Source organism: Monodelphis domestica, chromosome 6 (genome assembly GCF_027887165.1).
Source record: "Monodelphis domestica isolate mMonDom1 chromosome 6, mMonDom1.pri, whole genome shotgun sequence".
NCBI lineage: Eukaryota > Metazoa > Chordata > Mammalia > Didelphimorphia > Didelphidae > Monodelphis > Monodelphis domestica.
In genome coordinates, this window is record NC_077232.1 from 234,715,320 (window position 1) to 234,738,056 (window position 22,737).

The 22,737-nt window shown below is 35.6% G+C and overlaps 2 protein-coding genes across 2 annotated transcripts in view; both read right to left on the reverse strand.

Annotated features, from left to right (window-relative positions):
- Positions 1–257: 257 nt before the first annotated feature.
- MTNR1A (melatonin receptor 1A) overlaps positions 258–22,737 on the reverse strand; it is a 32,794-nt gene continuing 10,314 nt past the window's right edge. Inside the window, exon 2 of the mRNA XM_001368216.3 lies at positions 258–2,731. Within this exon, the coding sequence (XP_001368253.1) occupies positions 1,863–2,731 (869 nt within the window). The 3' untranslated portion in view covers positions 258–1,862. The remainder of the gene's footprint in view (positions 2,732–22,737) is intronic.
- Positions 10,595–16,825, reverse strand: LOC100011307 (U4/U6 small nuclear ribonucleoprotein Prp4-like). The gene has a single exon (XM_056802983.1). It carries the CDS (start codon positions 16,688–16,690, stop codon positions 15,119–15,121), a length of 1,572 nt encoding a protein of 523 aa, XP_056658961.1. The 5' UTR covers positions 16,691–16,825; the 3' UTR covers positions 10,595–15,118.

Sequence of the window (22,737 nt, forward strand, 5' to 3'; positions counted from 1 at the left end):
TCATGACCGTTCTCCCTCTTTTACATTACATCATTTAAAAATGAACCGTTCTCTTCATTTGTTTAGAAGAAATTTTTAGGAAGATAAAAGTCAGGTAGGGAACACCTATCAGATATTAATGTTTTTTAAATATAATGAAGGAAAACATTGTTTGCCAATTGATGTTAGATTAACTCAATATTTTTGTTCCAAAAATGTCTCAAGTCTGAATAACTTTTTTCTTTTTCAAAAATTTTTTATATTTTCTCAATTACATGTAATAACAATTTTAACATTCATTTAAAACATTTTTAAGTTCCAATTTCTCTCCCTCCCTGCCATTCTCCCCCCTTGATAAAAAAAGCAATTTTGATACAGATTATACATGCGCAGTCATCAAAGCACATTTCCGTATTAGACATACTACAAAAGAAAAGAGACCAAAAACAAGAAAACAAGGAAAACAAAGTTTTGAAAAGTATGCTGCAATCTGCATTCATTCTCTGTCAGTTCTTTTTAGGAAGGTGGATAGCATTTTTCATCATAAGTCCCTTCAGAATGATTTTAGATCTTTGTATTATTGAAAATAGCTAAGTCATTCATAGTTGATCTTTATACAATGATCTTTGTACAGTATTCTCCTGGATCTGCTCACTTCATTTTCTTATCAGTTTGTGTAAGTCTTCCCAGGTTTTTCTGAAAGCATCTTGCTTACAATTTCTTATAGCACAACAGTATTCTATCACATCATATACTGCAACTTATTCAGCTATTCCCCAATTGATGTATATCTCCTCAGTTTCCAATTCTTTGCTACCACAAAAAGAGCAGCTACAAAATTTTTGTACATATAGGTCCTTTTCTTTTTCCTTTTTTTAAAAAATCTCTTTGGGATCCTGGTCTAATGGTAGTAGTATTGCTCTGTTAACAGGTATGCACAGTTTCATAGCCCTTTGGGCATAGTTCCAAATTGCTCTCCAAAATGGTTGGAGGAGTTCACAGTTACACCAACGGTATATTACTGTCCCAATTTTCCCATGTCCCCTCCAACATTTGTCATTTTCCTCTTCTGTTACATTAGCCAAATTAATGTTGTTTGTCCTTCATTTTGAAGAGGACCAATGACAACATATGATGAAGTCTTGACTTGTGCTTAAACTGGCTTTAAGTAAGGCAAAGTTGCAAAAAGTTGGCAGTCTCTGTCTTCCAGAATCATTAAAGTTCAGACAAGATAAAAGTTAGGATGACCGATGACGATTCATAAACCGTGGATGACCCTGGCATCTCTAATGTCTGACCAAGTTCTAAGCATTCCACAGTACCTGTTTTAGCTGCCATTGGAACAAAACTTTCTCATCCACCCATTCCACTGGAGGAATTTTTCACATACTTGGAAAGTCTGTCAGTTACCCTTGACTTAATTTAGCCTTTCTGTTACAACAGTTTTAGTGAGGTGTGACTTCTGCTCATGCTATAGCTTCTTGGAACCAAAGGTGTGAAGTGATGCCTAAGAGTTGTAATTTGTATTTCTCTAATCAATGTTAGAGCACTTCTTTTTTCATATGACTATAGATCGCTTTGATTTCTTTTAAGAACTGCCTGTTTATATCCTTTGGCCATTTACCAACTGGGGAATGACATGAAATAATACTACTTTGGAAGAACTGTACACTCCTTTTTTTCTAACTGTAAAACACATTTTAAGTACTGTAAGACATTGCACATTTTCAAGTCTGAAACTTTTTCAGCCTTGGCTTAAAAATACTGTAGCCATTCAGATTCTTAAAGGTTTTCTCAATGAACAATCAACTCCTCTGGAGAATATTTAACTATGGTTGTGTACATGAAGAAAAACAAATCCATGAGCAGTAATGTTCCTCTTTTCACACAGAATCCACTTTTATTTGGTTGTTGTTGGTCATTAGAGGAGAAGGTTTGCTTTTCATTCTCTCTGGCATGTCATTAGAGCTATCCACAAAGAATACTTTTGCTGAGCAAAGGGACATTATAATTCTTCTGTACTCCTTTCTGAAATTTCGGTTCAATAATCCATAAACAATGGCATTAAGACAGCTGTTGAAGTAGGCCATGTAATAACTGGACACAAATAACCACTCTGGAATTCTGGGAGTGATCTTGACGGGATTAATAGCCACTGCAAGACCTATAAAGTTTAAAGGACCCCAGCAGAGAGCAAAAAGCACAAAAACCACAAACATGGTGACAAAGTTCCTGAAGTCATGTGGTTTCAGTTTGGGTTGCTTGTCAGATTTCACCCTTCGTTTTATCTGAAGGACAAGGATCCATATTCTCAGGTAGCAGAAGGTAACAATGATGATGGGGGTGATAAAATGGAAAGTCACAATTATTATTGTATATGCGGAGCTGACAGACTGTGCAAATGTGCAGGAAAAGACTCTGGGGTCATACTGGAGTGATCCAATCAGCAAATTGGGCACAATGGCCACGAATGTCAACAGCCAAATTATAACTACATAGCAGAAGGAATTCTTGTTACTATACAACTTGTCATACTTGAAACTATGGCAGATATAGCAGTAGCGGTTAATAGCAATGCCAGTGATGTTGAATATGGATCCAATGACGCTCAGACCCATCAGAAAACCACTAATTTGGCAGTGCAGGTATCCCAGGTTCCATCCATTGTGAAATATAGATGTGAGGACCAAGGGGTATGGGTAGACTGCCACTACCAAGTCCGCGATGGCCAGGCTTACCACAAATATATTACCTAGGGGGGAAAAAAAGATAAGTTATAAAAAGTGTTAATTTCACTCTGAATTAGTTTCATTTTTATAATATAGGCATTTCTGAAATATCACTTTGCTGTACAGCAAACAGACTTGTCTTCTTTTGAATTCCAAATAGAAATGTATTTATCATTTCACAAGGAAGTATTAATATACTATTCACTTCCTACATTATAATTTTAAATCAAACTATTCTCTAGACCAGTCAAATTACTAAAGAGATGCTATATAGAATTACACAAAAATAAATAACAAATTGATTTGAAAGAATAAGAGATCAAGAATATCAAGAGCTATCATTTAAAAAAATGAGGAAGAGAGTGAAGATAATAATGTAATGGCAGAGACTCACCCAACCTTTCCCAAATTCCTTTACAAAATATTTTAATAATACCTCAAAACAAATCCTGGAGAGCTAACACCAGCAAAAGGATCAAGTGAAATAATATCCTCCCCAGGTCAGCAGAAAAGTCTATCACACTATGGCAAGAATTCCCAGCCCATTGCATACCTTGTTTGGCATGCCAGCAGGAGATCTGGGGGGCAACTGAATCTTTGTGTGTGTGTGATTTAAAAAAATTTTATTTGACTAATTAGTTTAGAATATTTTTCCATGGTTACATGATTCATGTTCTTTCCCTCCCCACCTCCCTTTCCCCTCCTGTAGCCAACAAAGCAATTCCACTGGGTTTTACGTGTCATTGATCAAAACCTATTTCCATATTATTAATATTTGCACAAGGGTGATTGTTTAGAGTTTTCATCCCCAATCAACTGCCCCCACAATTCTTCCTCCGGATGTGGATAGCATTCTTTCTCCTAAGTTCCTCAGTTTTGTCCTGGATCATTGCATTGCTGCTAGTGGAGAAGTCCATTACATTCAACTGGGGGCAACTGAATGTGAGGCACTGACTTCTAGAGCTCTTCACTCACAGAGGATAAGGGGACCTAGCTGTGCCACATCTCAAACTGTATTACAAAGCAGTAATTATCAAAACAATCTGTTACTAGATTTAAAAAAATAGAGTGGGGGGTCAGTAGAATAGATTAAGTTAACAATACACAGCAGAAAACAACCATAGAAATCATGTGCTTAATAAATGCAAAGATCTAAACTTTTGGAATACAAATTCACTATTTGACTCACTGGAAACAGTGGTATTTGGTTTGGTAGAAATAAGGTATAGACAAACACTTCACATTATATACCATGTTAAGTTCAAAATGGAAGCATGATTAGACATAAAGAGTGGTACCATAGGCAATTTAGAGGAGCATGGAAGAGTTTACTTGCCAGATCTGTGGATAAAGGAAGAATTTATGACCAAACAAGAGATAGAGAGCATTACAGGATGTAAAATTTAAAAAGGATTTGTACAAACAAAACAAATCATTATTATTTTTCAGTTTATTTATGGTTTTACTTGGGGGGGTTGGGTTTTATGTGGGAATTTTCTTACAGCAATACCAGTATGGAAGTATGTTTTATATGATAATACAAGTATAACCCTGATCAAATTGCTTACTATCTCCAAGAGGGGCAAGAGAAAAGACAGTGGGAGATAATTTATATCTTATAATTTCAGAAATTTAAAAAATAAAACATATTTGAATAAAAAAATAAAATAAAACTCAATGCAGCCAAGATTACAAGGATAGCAGGAAACTGGAATTTTTTTTTTAAACAAGATTCTCTGATAAAGGCCTCATCTCTCAAATATATAAGGAACGAATACAATATTAATACAATTTAAACCCCATTGATAATGGTCAAAGGATATGAAAAGTTTTTAAATGAAGAAATCAAACCTATAGACATTTTTAATGCTTTAAAACACTATAAATTAGAGAAATGCAAATTAAGACAACTCCAAGGTATTATCTCACATCTATCAGATCTGCTAACTTGACAGAAAAAGAAATAATAAATTTTGGAGGGGATGTGGGAAAATCTGGACACTAAGGTATTGTTGGTAGAATTGTGAACAAATTCAACCATTCTGAAGAGCTATTTGGAACTATGCCAAAAGGCTATAAAACCATGTATACTCTCTGACCCAGCAATGCCACTACTAGGTATGTATCCCAAAGAGATTTTTAAAAATAAAAAGGGAAGAAACCTATATATTCTAAAATATTTATAACAGCTCAAGCTCTGGTATACTAATTTAAATTTAATTTATTTTGTTACATTGCAAATTCCAACCTATTTCCAATACTCCTCTCCACCCCAATCAATAGAAGGCTCAATCAATAGAAGACAAAGATGTGTGTGTAAAATCATAACATACATACTTCTATTTATCAGTTCTTTCTCTGGAGGTAAGTATCCAGTTATTCTTCAAACAATCCATTCCTAACATATATAATATTCTTTTGGTTCTGCTCATTTTGCTCTTCATTATTTCATGCTAGTTTTTTTTCATATTTTTCTAAAATTCAACCTTCTTATTCTTTCTTAAAACTCAGTAGTATTCCATCATGATAATATACCACAATCTTTTTAGTCATTTCCCAATTATTGAATATTGCTTCAATTTTCACTTCTTTCCCATCCCAAAGGGAGTTGCTATTAATATTTTAGAGCATGTAGATTCTTTTCCTTTTTCCTTGATCATCTCAGGAAATGGATCTAATAGGAGTATTGCTAGGACGAAAGTTATACACAGTTTTATAACTCTTTGGGCATAATTCCAGATTACTCTCCAAATTGGTTGGATCAATTAATAGTTCTACCAACACTGTATCAGTGTCCCCGCCTTTCCACATCCCTCCCAACATTTGTAATTCCCAATAATCCAAGACAATTCTGAAACACCTATGATGAAAAAATGGTATTCACTTCCAGAGAAGGAACTGATTTAATCTGAATGCATTTTGAAGTATATTTTTAGCTTTCTTTTTCTTGATTGTTTTTTGCCTTTTTTTCATCTTTTACAACATGACTTATATGGAAATATGTTTTGCATGACTGTAATATTTAACCTTTATTAAATTGCTTGCGTTCTCAATGGTGGGGGAGGGAAGAGAGGATGGGAGAGAATTTAGAATTCAAAATTGTAAAATGAAGGTTAAAATTATTTTTTCATGTAATTGGGAAAAATAAAATACTAAAATATTAAAGAAAAATAAATTGAAGTCCTTTCAAAACTCTAAAGACAATGAGGAGGCAGTACTGTGAAAACTCAAACTGTAGCCAGAGTAGCAATTTATTAAAACGATCTCAATCCAGATTCAAAACAGAAAAATATATCTGTAGAAAAGTCAAGGAGATTTAGAAATGCTCACAGCAATTCAGGATACAAACTACAAGTGAAGGTATTCTTTATTTGACAAGAACTTCTGGGTAGAATGGAAAGCATTTGGCGAAAATTGATCTAGATTAGCATCTTATACTTTATACTCTAATAAATTCAAAACCACTAAACAATATAAATATGGATAAGGGGAATCATTCATAATCAGGCAAGGGAAAGAAGAGAGCCTAATAGTCAAAAATGATAATATTCATTACATAAAATGTTAAAGTGTTTGCATATATAAATTGATAAAACTACAAACATAAGAAAATTCATAAAATGTAGAAAATTTTCACATTAAATATTTATTTAAACCTGACACCTAAAATCTATAGAAAACAGATAAAAAACCATTCCTTAATACTTTTATATATATACATGTATATATACACATAGTATGTATATACATTTGCATGTGTGTATATGTATATTATGTGTGTATGTGTATGATACACACATTTTTAAAACTGTAAGCTATAAATTGTCATGTGAAAAAATTTCATAAATCCCTAATAATAGAAAAGATTAAGTTAAAATGACAATAAGCTTTTGTTTCGTACTCATCAGATTTAAAAGGTGGTAAAAGAAATAGCCAATACAGGAGGAATGTAGGAAATCAGGAACACTAAAAGCTGTTATACTTGTCAATCTGTCCAACAACCCAAAAATTTGAGTAATTCATTTTGAACTAAGTGAGAAAGTCAATAAACTTTTAATATCTTTTTACATTAGGTATAAATGCCAAGGAAGCAAATGAAAGAAAGATATATGTAATATATGCCAAAATAGCATTCTTTATAGTACAGTAGTAAAAAAGAAAAAGACTTTTCCAAATGGAATCAATATTCATCAGTTAGGAAATGGCTAAAAATAACTGTTATGTGAGAATGTAATGTAATTTTATCATGATGTTCATAATAGCTAATGTGAGAAACTCAGAGAAACATGAGATTTGTTTGAAGTGGTACACATTTTTAAATAAAAGAACAGTCTTTACAATAATATAAATGAAAAGGACTCTAAAAGGAAGTCAAAGACTGAAGAACTGTCATGACCAATCTTTATCCTCAGAGAAAAGATTGGGAAAGACTTATGTTTCAGTAGAGCTGTAGCAGACTATGGGTGTGAAATGCTATATACTGTTTCTGGGACACAGGAAAAGTGTCAGTTGGTTTTTTATAGTTGTTTTTCATTTTAAAGGGGAAAGATAATGGAGAGATATCTGGAAATTTCTTTGATATAAAGTAAAGGCATGATGAAACTATTTTTCCAGTTTTATAGCCCCCTTTTTTTTTTTCAAAAAAAATTGAGTCCCAAATTCTCTATAGATTTTACATGTGCAATCATGTAAAATGTTTTTCCATATTAGTCATTTTGTGGGAGATCTCAAACAAGCATAAAAAAGAAGAAAGTGAAATATAGTTTTAGTGTGCAATTAGATTCAATTGTCCTTTCTCTAGGAGCAAATGGAAATTTTCATTATGAGTGTTTGGAATTGTCTTGAATCACTATATTGCTGATTCACATTTGTTTATCATAGAATATTGCTATTGTATACAATGTTCTTCTGGTTCTGTTAACTTCACTTTGCATCAGTTCATGTTAGTCTTTCCAGGTTTTCTGAAACTATTCTGCTTGTTATTTCTTATGGCACGAGTATTCCATTATGATCATATACCATTACTTGTTCAGTCATTCTCCAATTGAAGGACATCCCCTCAGCTTCCAATTCTTTGCTACATAAGAGAAGCTGCTATAGTAACATACTATTTTTAAAAGAAATACAAAATAATGCAAAGTGAAAATAAGCCCCACTATACTAGGAATATGACAATTTCGTTTAATTTAAATTAAATGTAAATAAAGTAAACTTGAAAAGGCACCAAAATGCTGGACAAATGAGATAGTCAATAATAATAACATGCAGGAGGCAACTGGGTAGCTCAGTGGATTGAGAGTCAGGCCTAGAGACAGGAGGTCCTAGGTTCTGACCTTAGGTCCTGACCTTAAACACTTCCCAGTTGTGTGACCCTGGGCAAGTCACTTGACCCCCATTGCCTAGAGGTAAGGGTTTTAAAATAATAATAATAATAATAACATGCTGCCAAAATTGAGTACATCTTTCTTTTCAGTTATTATCATTAATATGGGAAGGGGGGGGAGTTCCAGTTGGGGGGAGAAGTACTTGGGAAAGAGCTTATCTTGCAGAGTTGGTGGGAAATTTCTTTTGGGTCAAAACAATAATAATTAGGTGACATCTTTGATTCCTCATACTCATTCACCCCACAATCATTTGCCACAGCATTTCTCATACATGTCCCTGCTCTCCAATCAAATAAGAAAATATTTATAAAGTGCTTAACCCAGTGCCTGGCACAGAGTAGACACTATATAAATGTTTATTTCCTTCCATTCCCCTCTCTAATTACCCAACCAATTCCCTAGTCCAATTTCAACTTGGACTGTTTCAATAGCCTTCTCATTAGAGTTCTGAAATAATTTCTCTCCACTCCAGTCCATTCTTGACACAACTGCCAAGTAATTTTCCCTAAGATACAGGTCTGACAATGTTATCCACTGTTAGAATTAATTGTGGTTGGGACTCTGAATATATTTATATATGTGGTCGCCACAGATTTAATTTCTAAATCCCAAAATAAATTACTAAAGTAAATGGAATTTATGGTAGTTTATTTACAATATTTATAATAGAAGGAAGATATTAAGGAATGAGATAGAGAAAATTCTGGCTTCTTTTGATACCAGTTGGAATTTCTAAGCCCCAACCAGGGGAAGAGAGTCTCAAGAAGTTGGGCCTTTCCTGGAGGTTTCATGCCTCCAGAAAGGCAGGGTCACTAAGTCAGCTTTTCACTCACCAACCGAGACAGTCTTAAAGAAGTCTGGGTGTCTGCCTTCAGCTTGCTCCTCCAAGTCAGTGCCTGAATCTCTGAACAAATGTCCATCTTCCCTTCAGCTCTGAGTGACTGATCCTTCACTCCAAGCCTGGGTGACTGACTGTCCTCTTCAGTCTTTTTTTCCTCTATTTTTAAAGATCTTTTTCTCTTGTGTCACCTCCCCTAAATTTCATGTCTACCAATCACAGCAGACACTTTTCTCCAGGATTGCTGACTCTTTAGTTCTCACCTTCTCTGGTTAGATTATATCTTTTTGGGTTACTCAATATCTCTTTTGTTAAGTTCACCTTTTGTAGTTACTTAAGACCTTTTTGTGATTAATTCACCTTTTGTAGTTACTTAACAGCTTTTTGTAGTTAAAATCTAAAAATAGATTGTAGCTTACAATTCTAGCTTCACTATAAGGAAAAACTAAGTACCTTCATTGTTACAATCAGGAGATTACAATTTTATCTTCACAATAAAGAAAAGAGCTAAGTATCTTCATTGTTACAGTCAGGAGATAGCTAAATCCAATCTTCACACCACCCCCTTACCCCACTCCTCACTCAGTAATCTTCACAGGTTCCCTATTACCCCTAGGATCAATTCCCAACTCCTCTGGCATTATCAGTTCTTCACAACTTTGTTGCAACCTACTTTTCTAGTCTTACATGTTATTTCCCTTCTACACACCCTACCATCCAGCTAAGCCTTACTTGCTGTTCCTAAGACAAGTCATTCCCTTTTCTATCTCCACATCTTTGCCCTGGTTTTCATCTATGGCTTTGATTCTATTTTTCTTCACCTTGTCCCTTAAAATCCCTTACTTCCGTAGAGATTCAGCCCAAAGGTTACCTTCAGCAGATCTTTCCAAGTCGCACCTTCCCACCCTAAGATTTCCCTTCTCCTCTGCATATATCTTGCCTATAAAAGATATTCCCAAAGTCTTGGTGCATGTTCAGCTTTAATGGCTTGTAACTGTGTTTTGGAACTTAGTTGACACATCACTACCCTTAGAATGTGATCTTCTTAAGAGAAAACACTTTCATGTTAGTACTTGCATGTATACCCTTTAGAATAGAGCTGACAAAAATGATAAGAAAAATAAATCTTCAAAGGAATCAGATTCGTAGGACATTTTAAATCAATATCACTTTTATATTGGCAGAATTTATAAAATCTCGACATCTAGTAGTCACTTTGCATAGTTCCAAAATTTAAAATGGAAAAATTCAACTATTAAAAAAAATATTAAGTATCTGCTGTGTGCAAGGCACTGCACTAGATGTTGAGTATAGAAATGCAAAAATCAACAATGTCCTGCTCTTAGAAACGTACAGGGAAAGATTATAGCATCAACAGGGGAAATATAACATAAATAAGTATGCTACCAAAGGAGTTACATAGGAATAATAGCATAACGCAGAGCACTCAAGGAACTAAGCAAATGAATTTTCCTATTTTTTTCTGCATAAAGTCCCTAGTTGGATAATTTCATCAAAGAAGTACATTATGACATAAGTAAAAATAGCTAAAGAAAAATGATTTTGTTACATTTAAATATTCTTTTCAATAGAACTCCCATAAAAACACTTTTTTAAAAAAAATCAGCTGCATAAGACAAAATAAAAATAATACTAACTATACATTTTATGCAAATTATTTTTAATTACCAATAAGATTATTAGCAATATTTTCAAATGTACATATGCTACATAACTCTAAATGGATACAGTTTCACATATCTTTGAAAATAAAGTAATCAAGCTTTAAAAGTACTTTCTCTTTGGATCACTAAATTCACATCCAGACTTTATCATGTCAAAATTAACCTAATGCACATTCAGAGCAAAAAAAAATGATTTAAAAAAGCACTTGTAAATAATGTCACAAGCAGCAGCACAACAACTTTCATCTTCTATATTTTGTTCCATTTCAGTTCAGGTAATTATGGTCAATTTTTGTTCAGCTCACTATACTAAAAGAGCCATTAATATAATTATCTGTCTTCTAATATACCTTTTCAAATGTTCAGAGGACATGGCTAACTACAGAGTACATACAGACACACAAAACAATGGCCATCATGGAGTTCACTCTAATGCTGGCTTTTTGTTGTTTTTTTACAACCTTAGCATTCATCCCACTGGTACTGTGCCTCTCTATAATTGGCCCAGATGGTCATTAGACAATATTCATATTCTCTTGACAGAGCCTTTCCTGCCAGAGCCTATATTCTACTAGCCAGAGCTTTTGAGGACCCAGGGTTACCTCATGTCATGATGAGGCATCAGAGTATGTATCACTGACTAATTAGTGATTAATAATTAAATTGTCAGAACTCCAAAATAATTACAACTAGACATTGGAGGGATGCCTATCAGTTGGGAAATTGATAAACAAGTTGTGGCATGTGATTGTGATAGAATATTACTACCTCAGAAGAAATATCAAGCAGATTAATTGTGGAAAAACATGGGAAGTTCTACATGAAATGATGAAGAGTGAACCAAGCAGAACCAAGAGAACATTATATTGGTTAAATAAATATTGGTTAAGGAATGATTTATATATGTCCACTTCCAGAGAAATAACTGATAGTTTTATATATACAAATTTTTTTTTTCAAATTATGACTTCTGTAATGGGGAGGGGGAGAAGAGAGGCAATAAACTAGGTATTCTAATATAACAAATGTTTTTTTTAAACATCCTGGCAGCCCTAATCCTCTGCCTAATTACTAATAGATTGTCTTGTTTTTCTAGGTCTCCAAAGAGAAAAGATTCTACAACATGGTTCCTCTATTAACTAATCATTCTGTAAAATAATTAATATTAAATTGAGATTTTTTGTGAAATAACTTTCTCTTTAGCTCCTCCTGAAAAATCATCTGATTCTAAGCCGAGGTTATAGTTTCCCCCCACCCCCAAGATATGGAGTTAGGTTGATATCTCCCTTCAATGTTTAGCTGGAAGGATAACAGGATTAGGGGCACGGTCCAGCAACACTAGACTCACTTGAAAGATTAAATCAGCACACTAGCTGCCAAGTTGGTCAACCAAGTGGCAGAACATGTTGGGAGTCTTCTGATCTCAATAAGGACATTCCCCTTCCTGTGATGAAAGATTGAGAGACGAGTTGGAGTTGGAGATATGTTGGGAGGCTCAGAGGAGGGACTGGATGATGAGGTCACAAGGGGTATATAAAACTTGCAGCAGAGTTCTCAAGTTCTCTCTTGCCCAGCTGCTCCTGTTTGGCTCATGTCTCTTTTGTCCCTCTTGTTCTCATTGGTGCCCATTTGGTTTGTGGAAAAATGTCTATTGGCTACTTTAGATTTTCTTGAGCAGTTAGTTAATAAACAATTCTAAAATTAAGAAATATTGCCTCTCCAAAATTTCAATCATTACAATTCTTTTTATTGATACTTTTCCAATTAACATTTATTTTTTTTCTCCTTCTCACTCCCACCCCACTCCCTCTGAAAAAAGAAAACCTTTGTAACAAATAAGTATAGTCAGACAAAACCAATTCTCATGTAGGCTATGACTAAAATGTGTGTCTTTCTACATATTAGTCCAATACCCTTCTGTCAGATGTCAGGAGGAAAGCATAGATCATCATCAGTCCTTTGGAATCAGTTGGTCATTGCTTTTATCAGAATTCCTAAGTTTTTCATAATTGTTCATTTTCACATTATTTTACTAACTTACTCTAACATTAAATGTGATGAAGAATTTATTACTATTTTTGGTCAAATCTTGTTCTAATTGATATGTGGAACTCCTAGGGAGAAAAATTCCTGTACTGATATATATCTGCATGTGTTTTGCAATTTATACTCTTAAAAAATTATTTAGAATACTAAATTAACCTTGTTAAGTGACTTGCTTAGGGTCACACATTATGTCACAAATGGTATCTGAACCCTAACTCAAAGGCTTGCTCTTTATCTACTGCATCACATTAACTATCAACTACTGTTTCTCTGATGTAATTTCCTGTTCTCGATTTTAATTAATTAGCATATATTTTCTTTTTGGGGGGTGCTTTTTTATAAATTTGAAAAATAAAAATGCCTTCTGGAACAAAATAATGTAATGGGAAGGGCAGAGGAGATTGTTCTGAATCAATATGATGGGTCTATTCTAAGTGGGGTGGATTTAACAATAGAGAGAAGGAAAAGTCCATCCCCTCAAAACAAGAGCTCTCCATCACATTGGTGGCCACATTTGATCACTAAGGATTACTCCAAAAAACATACAAATTACATTGGAAATCATGCTGCTTTTTATAAAATTGTTACTCTAACATAGACAAATTTCAAGGATCACATTTTGTGACTAGAGAAAGCATTAAAAGAGAGGCCTTTCAAATTTTTAGACTCAGGCTCTAGATGGAGTATGGATTGTCTAAGTCTGAATTTCCCCTGATATTAGATAATACTGGGGCAGTTTGTAAGCACCTAGTAGACCGACTTGATGCTATTTACATTTAGTTGTGAAACCCTATACTTTCCCATATGCCTCTTGCCAATTCAGCATGGACCCTCCTTTAAAAAGTTCAGTTTTGTTCTGCCCTAAACAGTGGACTGCCTCACCCCTTTCCCATTCAGATTATTCATAGATTTGACATGATGATTGACACTGTAGAAATCCACCTCCACTTCTGTGGAATCTATTCAAATTGCCCATTGCATGGTAAGCAGAACTACACTATGATCTGGATGAAACTGTGCAGTATAATTGGAAGTAGATATTGGGAATTATAGGTGGACAAAAGTCTTTCTGTTTATGAACATGCTGCACATATACAACACAAATAATAGCAAGGTTTTTTTCCCCTTTTGTAGGACAGAGGCAGGGCTGAAGATGAGAAAATAAGGTGCTTTAGAGCTCTATGGAAGTCATGTTATCAGAACTTTTTGTGACTATTTTGAGCATAGTCCATTAAAACTTGCTACCAGGGAAATATTTACCATATTTCAGGATATCCTCCATCTCTAAGTGATGGTTCTGGTTACTATCTTCAAATGGTATCATCTACTTCATTGAGGAGTAAATTCATTTATAGTAATACATTCCATGTATTTCTCTACTTCTTTCATGGTGACAATTACTTCTTCAGTCTTTTTTTCTTTCACCTAATCATCACCAATGTCCTACATCTGTTGGTTTTCAATTTTACCCACAAGTAGGGAAACAAGCTGACAAAAACTTTTTTATCACCATCCCAGTCCAAGGCCAGGCTTTAGCATCCCCCTATTAAGTTCTGAATGAACAAGTCCTCACTTAACAGTAGGTCAGCAATTTTTGAGGTCAAGAACTTCAGATGTTTCTTCATCAATTTTCAGTTCCTCTTTTTTTTTTTAATCTTTTCTGGGACCTCTTTTTATCATGGTTTTTGCTTGGCAAAAACTTCACTTTATATTCATCCCAAGACACATGGTTATCACTATCATCATTAACTTTGAAATGCATCTAATTTTCTTTACCAACTTATTCTTTGGCTTTCTCCATGATCTATCATTGCCTTAATGAGCTATCATTTGCTTTAATCTTTTTGTCAAAAAGACTACTTGTCTGGCTTCCTGACAATGCCCAAGAGTAAAAACTGGATAAGCATATATTTCAGCTAGGTAGGTGGAGAGACTGCTGGGTCTGGAGTCAGTAAGACTCATTTTCCTGGCCTCAAATCTGCCCTTAAAAACTTACCAGCTGTGTGATCCTGGGCAGGTCACTCAACCCTCTTTTCCTCGGTTTCCTCGCCCGTAAAGTGAGCTGGAGAAGGAAGTGCCAAACCACTCCAGCATATTTGCTAAGAAAACCCCAAATAGGTGAAAAATAAAGTATATACAATATTCAGCACCTACTCTATGAAAAGCACAGGGCTAGGGGTTAAAGATAAAAGACAAAAGAGAAAAACAGTCCTGGTGCTCAAGGAACACCAGTTCTATTGATACAACATGTACACATATAAGAAAACATAATAATAGCTATCATTTATATAGGGCTTTAAGGTTTAGAAAGCACTTTACAAATGTTTCTCATTTGAGCATCACAACAATCCTGTTAGGCAGATGTTATAATTATCCCTATTTTCCAGATTCCCTTCTTCTGACCAGAGTGCTTAGGACTAAACATCTAAATTAGAGAATCATGTTGACAGACTGAATCTATTCAGCCATCCAGAGTTTGAAGGTTCTGTCATAGGAACAAGTGGCTATAAGCTGACCATCAGAGGAAATGTCTAAACCCATCACTTTCCCCTCATGGCCAGCCAGGGTCTTCAGTGGGGACCAACCAGGATGTGTCCAGATCTTGGCTGTGTTGTCATAGGCACCAGTGAGTAGGAAATTCCCATGGATAGGCTCAAACTTGACTCCAGTTACCAAGTTCTGGTGGGCAGGAATGGTGTAGACACAACGCCTCTGCCGCAGGTCCCACACTTTGCATGTATTGTCACCACTGCCAGTTGCAATATGGTATCCATTTGGTGAAAAGTTGATGCCGTAAATCTCCTTCAGGTGGCCTTCTAGGAACATGATGCATCGTCCTGTGCGGAGGTCCCATACACGACCAAAGGCATCTAGTCCCCCAGTGCCAGCTAAAGAACCATCCTGGTGGAAGGCAATATCATATACTCCCATGCTGTGGCCCTCCTGGTGTAGAATTTCTTCCTGGGCCTCCAAGTCCCATAGGCGCCAGGATCGATCATAGCACGTAGTGCCCAGAAAACGTCCTGAAGGATGCCACATCACTCTCGCCACCCGTACTGAATGGCCTTCAATATCTGCAACTGGCTCATCACTCTCCAGACTCCACAGTTTTACGGACCCATCAGCAGCACAAGAAGCTAGGTTGACATCTTTCTTGTCCAAGGATACAGTGGATTTGGGGTGGAAAACAATTGCTCCTACATTAGTATTATGGCCTCTTAAGGTGTGCAAGAGGCTGCAATCAGGAACAGACCACAGTTTGCACAGTCCACTCCAACAAGCTGTGGCCAGTAGTTTGGAATTTGGACTGAAATTACAATAAGAGATGGGCCGATCATCTCCAATCTGGCTGCAGAAGTTATTCAAAGACCTAAGAGATTTGTGTAGTTCCTGCTTCTGTGATGTCCTAGATGTCTCTGGAATCTCTTTATGGAGACGAGCTTCTTCCAAGCGCTTCATTGCCCTTGGTAGTGAATAATTAGCAATCCATAACCTAGCAGTCTTAAGGTTGTTGGATCCTTCATGGTACCAAGTTTGTTGATACTCTTCTTTGGACTTTTTAGATTTTTCATCATCTTTTTTGGTCTTTTTCAAGGCATCTGTGCCAACCACAGAGAGAATATTTCTCAGTCTCTCTCTCCGTTCAGCAGGGCCCTCTCCAAAGAGTGTGATTGGTTCCTCCAAGGCTCGAAGGCAAGCCTTGACTTCTGAGTCATCGGTGGAGACATTGATTTGCCGAGCTCGTTTCCTTCGCTCAAACTCAGCCAACACTTCTGCTTGTCTTTCACTGATATGTTCTTCAATTTCAAACACCTCTCCAGAAGTTATGTTAATATTTCCAGCCTCAATTCCAGCTTTAATTCCTTCTTTTCCCAACAACCCCGACTCCCCTCTTGCAAGACGCTCTTTCTCCTTCTCTTCCAAACTGCCATAATAGATATGAGGCTTCTTTACCACAGGGGAAGCTGTGTCTTCAGGAGTCCTGGTAGGGGTTTTGGTCGCCGTTGCCGAAGCTCTAGAAGAAGCCATGTCCGAGGTGGGAGTCTCAGTCACAGAGAGAACAAAAGACTGCCACAGAAGAAGCGGCCAAAAAAGCGTTTACTCCAGGCCGCGGAGACCGGAAACTTCGAACAATACCGGAAACTGCAACATAACCGGAAACTACAGGAGTCAGCTAACCCGCGCAAAGCAGAGTGGGGATTGTAGTCAGCATCCAGGAGTTACTCCGCTCCAGCTATAACAGTTAGACGCGGAGCATTCTGGGAGTAGTAGTCAATAGAAACGGAAAGGGAAGGAGCTATGAGGGGTTCTGGGAACTGTAGTCTTTCCGGCCAAGCCTGTTGTAGGTAGGTGAGAGGGAGGAGGAACTGGGAAGGTACTTTTCTAACTGCGTTTCCTGTGAAGGATTCGCTACTAATAGTCTCCATTTCCCCCCCATCGTTTTCTGCTTTACCCGCTAGTGACACGACTCCCTCCACCACCTTACTGAAACTGAGGGAATACAGCTTAGTAGTTCCAGAGACAGAAAACCCCAGGCTTCCAAACCTACCACAGACACTTTCCAGCGGTGGGTATTTCCTTTCCTATTCTGATCAATTTCTTGTATTCAACCCTTTATCTCTATATCCACTGAAACACCCTCGGTCAGGGCAATATGCCTAGAATATGACATAATCTCCTACCCCTTTTTTCTTTTTTTTAGAAGCTTCATTGGTTACCTTTTTGTTACTATTCCTTCCTGACACAACCCCTTGCTTACAGGGAACATAAAAAAGAATACCCAGCATGGATCCCAAATGGAAACAAGTACGGAAGACCAAATTCCCAGGCAAATTTTCAGCATCCCATGTGAATTCAAGATGAAATGGACAGCAAAGTCCCTGGTAAATCGTCTGGGTTCTCCTGATTCATCCTTTAATTCTTAGTAGACCCTCTGGTGGTGTTACAGAGGTATGAAGCAGTGCCCACTCATGTACATGACTACACTTGTTAATTTACAAGCTGAAGTCTTGGGGGTCCCTTCCAATTACAGCACATGGCCATGGCCTCATGACCTGGGGCATCAGAGGCCATAATGTTAAGAAACAAAGGTACCATAATCTAGGGGCTTCGAAAGGGGAGATAGAGAACACAAAAAGAAGATGACAATAAGGGAAGAATCCACTGTAGCAGAACTAAAAACAAATGGTAACTCAGATATGGTCCTTTGCAGGGTCCTTGTGAGTTGAAGTGGAATGGCCTAGGGTCACTTGGGAAACCAGACTAACTGCCTTGGGACAAACCTACCCCTACTATGCACAGTGATGACAATGAAGAAAAATATAATGATTTTAGAAAATAAACTTCTGTGCTATAAAATAATACTTAGAAATTGATGTGTCTTTCTCTGGTTATGAATAAGGTTCACTTCCAAGCCAATGACTCAATAAATCTAAATCCATCCACCAATTGTTTGTTCTAGAGTTCAGCACAAATCTGGATTTGATGTACAATCAGTGATAGGCTACATATGTGTGTGTGTCTGTATTTTAAGACTTTTTTAAGGCTCTTAACATTATGCCTGGTACATGGTAAGAACTTTAAGAACTTAATAAATGCTTGTTCCCTTCACCTACAAGTGAAGGTGAATCAAATACATGAGAGAAAATATATTGGGTCTATGTGATTTTCTAGGTCCAACCACACATCTGTGCCTGGAGTGGGGATCTCATTAGGATGTCCTCTAGTGAAAAGAAAAAAAATGTCCTCTAGTGGGAAAGACAGACTGAATGTTTTGTTGTATATACTTGTATATACTTTTTTTTCTGCCTTTACCATCTGACTACATAGTACTTGTATATACTTTTAAAAAATATTCATAACATTTATTTTAACAAACAGTCGAATCCTCAAGATGAACTAGATGATATGACAGCTGTTTTCTTGGGTTTTGGTTCTTGTTCCTTCATGGAATCCTTTCCTGAAATGGCAGTATACAATTTTTAGGTGCCTCATGCAACCAGTACCAGTGGCATAAAGAGTATAAACTATAATTTTAAAGTAAAGTACTAGAAAAACATAATGGGTGTTCTGGATGTTATTCCTACCTCTAAAAATTCCCTAGTTTTTGAATTTTATAATAAAGTCTAGTTACTTATGCTTATCTACAGAATGAGAAGAAATTATGCCTATTTGCTATCCATCATAAGGAAAAGGTGAAACCTAATGAGTTGGTGATTTTAAATTGTTTTTATATCCTCTACATGCTGGGTATAGTCATAGAATTTCAGAATAATAGAATCTGAGAGTAGGAAGGGACTTCAGCACCATCTACTTGAATCTATACACAAAAGAATTCCCCACATTGAACAAGATGTTGGGCCTCTGATTGAAGACCTCCAAGGAGGAGAGACCATCTGCCTCTTGAGGCAATCCATTCAACTTTTGAATAGCTCTAATTTAACATCAAATCTAAGTCTACTACTTCTTCACAACCTCTGCAGTGCTCCTGATTCTGTCCTCAAGAACCAAACCCTCCTCTATTGGCAGCATTTGAAAATATTCTTCTCTTCTCCAAACTAAACATATATCATGGCCTCAAGGCCTTTGATCATCCTGTTGCCCTTTTTTAGGTAGTCTTCACTTTATCAATCTTCTTCTGAAACTGCAGAACTCAAGAAATTGATATAATACTCCAGAGGAAGTCTTATTAATGCAGAGTATGGGGACTATCATTTCTCTATTCCTGAAATTTGTGTTTCTTTAAAAAAACAACAACTCACCTTCTGTTTTAGAATCAATATTAAGTATTGGTTCCTAGATTGAAGAATGATAGGGGCTAGGCAGTTGGGGTTAAGTCACACAACTAAAAAAGGATCTGGGGTCACATTTGAACCCAGGACCTCCCATCTCTAGGTCTGGCTCTCTATCCATTGAGCTCCCTAGGTGCCCTAGTATATGTGCTTCTTAACACAATTCAAGATCACATTAGCTTTTTTGGCTCTCACATTATATTGCTGACTCAAATTGATCACATTGCCCAATAAAACCTCTATTTTTTTTTTCAGAAAAACAAAACAAAACTCTGACTATACGTGCTCACATCAAAACCAATTCTCTCCAGAACTGGGAACTTGGAGAAGAGATGGTTGTGAGTGGGTACATCTTTAAGTTGAAATGAGATAGTAGTAGAACAAAAACAACAATATATTTATTGAAAAATGAGATAATAAATGAATATGTACCTCCAAGAGGTTATCTAGTTAAAAATATAAGCAGATTGAGATAAATGTCAGTGCATAAATATTAAAACTATTCACTAAGTCTAATGTGCCAGGCACAATGCTGGGCACAGGAAAACAAAGATGAAATGACAGTCACTACTCTCAAGGAATTTTCAATCTAAAAAAGAGAGAAGAAATTGATTTTACAATAGGTCATTGAACAGGAGTCAGATATGTCATGGAGGACACTATCAATCTTTCCCAATAAACATTTGATAATACCGTGAGATACAGAGTCCTCCTTCAGGGAGAAAGTTCACCTGGCTTAATATTGCTTTTTTCTTGGGTTTTGATATTCTTTGCTTATTCCTCCTTCTGACCCACGTCAAAATAGAATATATACATATAGCATTTTGTTTTTAAATTTAAATTTAATTATTTGATTTTTAAATCACAATAAAATTTATAATTTTATTATTTATTTGTTTGTTACATTAAAATTCCCAGGTATCTCCTTTCCTCTTTCCCCTCCCTACATTAAAGAAGGCATTGTTTGAAAAAATGATTAAACAAAAAATATTCAACAGAAAAAGAATTTTTCATTTGAAAAGAAATTTGAATAAATTAATTTTAAAATATTGAAGATGATAAAGTTATTTTTAGTTGCCCATGGTACAATCAAGCCACCTCTAATAGCTAATATTTACATAATGTTTTAAGGTTTACAAAGCACTTTAAATGTTACATCCCTTCATCCTTGCAACAAACCATGTAAGGTGGGTGCTAGTATCTCCATTTTACATAGGGGGGTACTAAGGCACATAGAAATTTAAGTGACTTGCTCACAATCACTTAGCTAGTTAAATGTCTGATGTAGGATTCAAACCTAGGTTTTTCTGACTCAAAGTCATTAGCTCTGTCTACCAGGCCAACTATCTCTCTGTTTTTTCACAGAACCTATACCCTCAGATACTAAAATAGATGTGAAATCAGAGCCACTATCAGCAAAATGTGAAAGTTCATGGAAAACAGGAGTCACCACAAGATTGGAATGAGGTCAGTGTTGTCCTGATTATAAAAAAAAAATAGTTTGCATACCACAGAATGCTTAGTTATTTTGGATTCTTGGGGGGAGGGGTGGAATCAAAGGATGGACCTTAAAAGAGATGGTTAGTAAACATCTAAAAAGAGAAGCACTAATTACAAACAAGGCAGGGAAAATGAGATATTAAACTAACTTTTTCTCATCATTTTTGGCAGAATTACTAAACTGACTTTGACTAAAACTTGACTTCTTTTGGAAGAAATTATTGTCTAAATTGATTTCCATGGCTCTCATTGTTTAGATTAGTAGTAACTGAAAAGTTATTAGGAAACAAATCCAAAGTGGTCCAAATGGCTCCACAATCTTAGCAGCTTTCAGTTACAATCATGAAGATATATTGTTTGCTTCAAAATTACTATTTTATGTTTACCTACAAACTGATCTGTCATTTTGAGTAACACTTTATAGATATACTAATCATTTTATATAAAAATAACTTGTAACTATACATAGAAACTAATATAAAAATTGATTGTATTCTACACTGACATCACAAGAGCAAATGAATTTTATAAGAATTTATTCTTTATAACAAGTGAAATATTTTATATATAGTTACATGATAAAATAATACAGAAGTAGGCAATGAAGGAAGTAGAAGCAGGTTGAACAGTTTATACAATGACCACAAGAATATAAATAAAAACTGCATTCGAATGGTTTTATATTTATGATAAATGTAGTAACTGATATTTATTTCAGAGGGCTCATAATAAGGAATACTTTCTGCTTCTCTGTAGAGAAGAAGTGGACAATAGGTACCAAATAAGGTATGCATATTCAGACACAAATAACGTGTTGATTTCTTAGTGCTAATTTGTTCAAAGGAAGGGTACTCTTTTGGAGGATCATTGCAAAGTGAAAGTAATGTTTTCTAAAGCATAAATAAAAGCCTTTTTCAAGTACTACATTAACAGGCATAAATATAAATAATACATAATACATATAAATAATACATTAAAAGGTATACAATAGCCACAAAAGCAAAATGAGTAGCTGAAATACATGATGGATAAATACAAAAATCCTAGCACTCGAAGATCCAAGTTATATCCATGTAGTTATATCACCTTGTTCATTTGTGCCTCAGTTTCCTATTCCAAGCAAGCAGATTGCTCTAGATTATTTCTAAAGTGCTTTACAGTTCTAATGAACAATGGATAGAGAACTGAACCTGTAATCAGGAAGACATGGACTCAATTCCATCCTCAGGCAGTTAAAACCTATGAACCTTGACAAGTCAGTTAACTTTTCTCTATCTTGGTTTCCTCCTCCATAAAATTAGGGGGTTAAACTCTATAGCCTTTAAATTCTCTTCCAGTTCTAAATTTATTATCTAATGGTTTCTGATAATGAACAAAAGGGTTTTCTAGCATTCAAATCTAAGAAAGAAGGAAACTCAAACTTGGAAGAGGAAAATGTGAAGGAGAAAAAAGTGAACACAAAAATAAAGATGTAGGATAAACCAAGCCTTATAAAAACGAGTTAAAACTACATTTTTAAGATGAATAAACAGTTGTAAAGGATTCAGGATGGTAATCACATAGTAATACCTTTATTCACTCTAAGGAATGACGAGGTGGACAATTTTGAATTTTTTAAATTTATTCTAGAATAACAATGAAAGAGAAAAACTAGAACAATTATTGGTTGTCTTAAATTTTGATTATATATACAGAGTCCCAGATCATTTTATCAGAAGTTATTCCAAGATCCTGGAAGGAGCATGCCATGGTTGGTGGACTGTACTTTAAGTAAGGAAGATCTGA

What these genes read in the sequence shown, in the direction of transcription:
- LOC100011307 (XM_056802983.1), bottom strand. Translation starts at nt 16,690, where the DNA reads ATGGCTTCTTCTAGAGCTTCGGCAACGGCGACCAAAACCCCTACCAGG.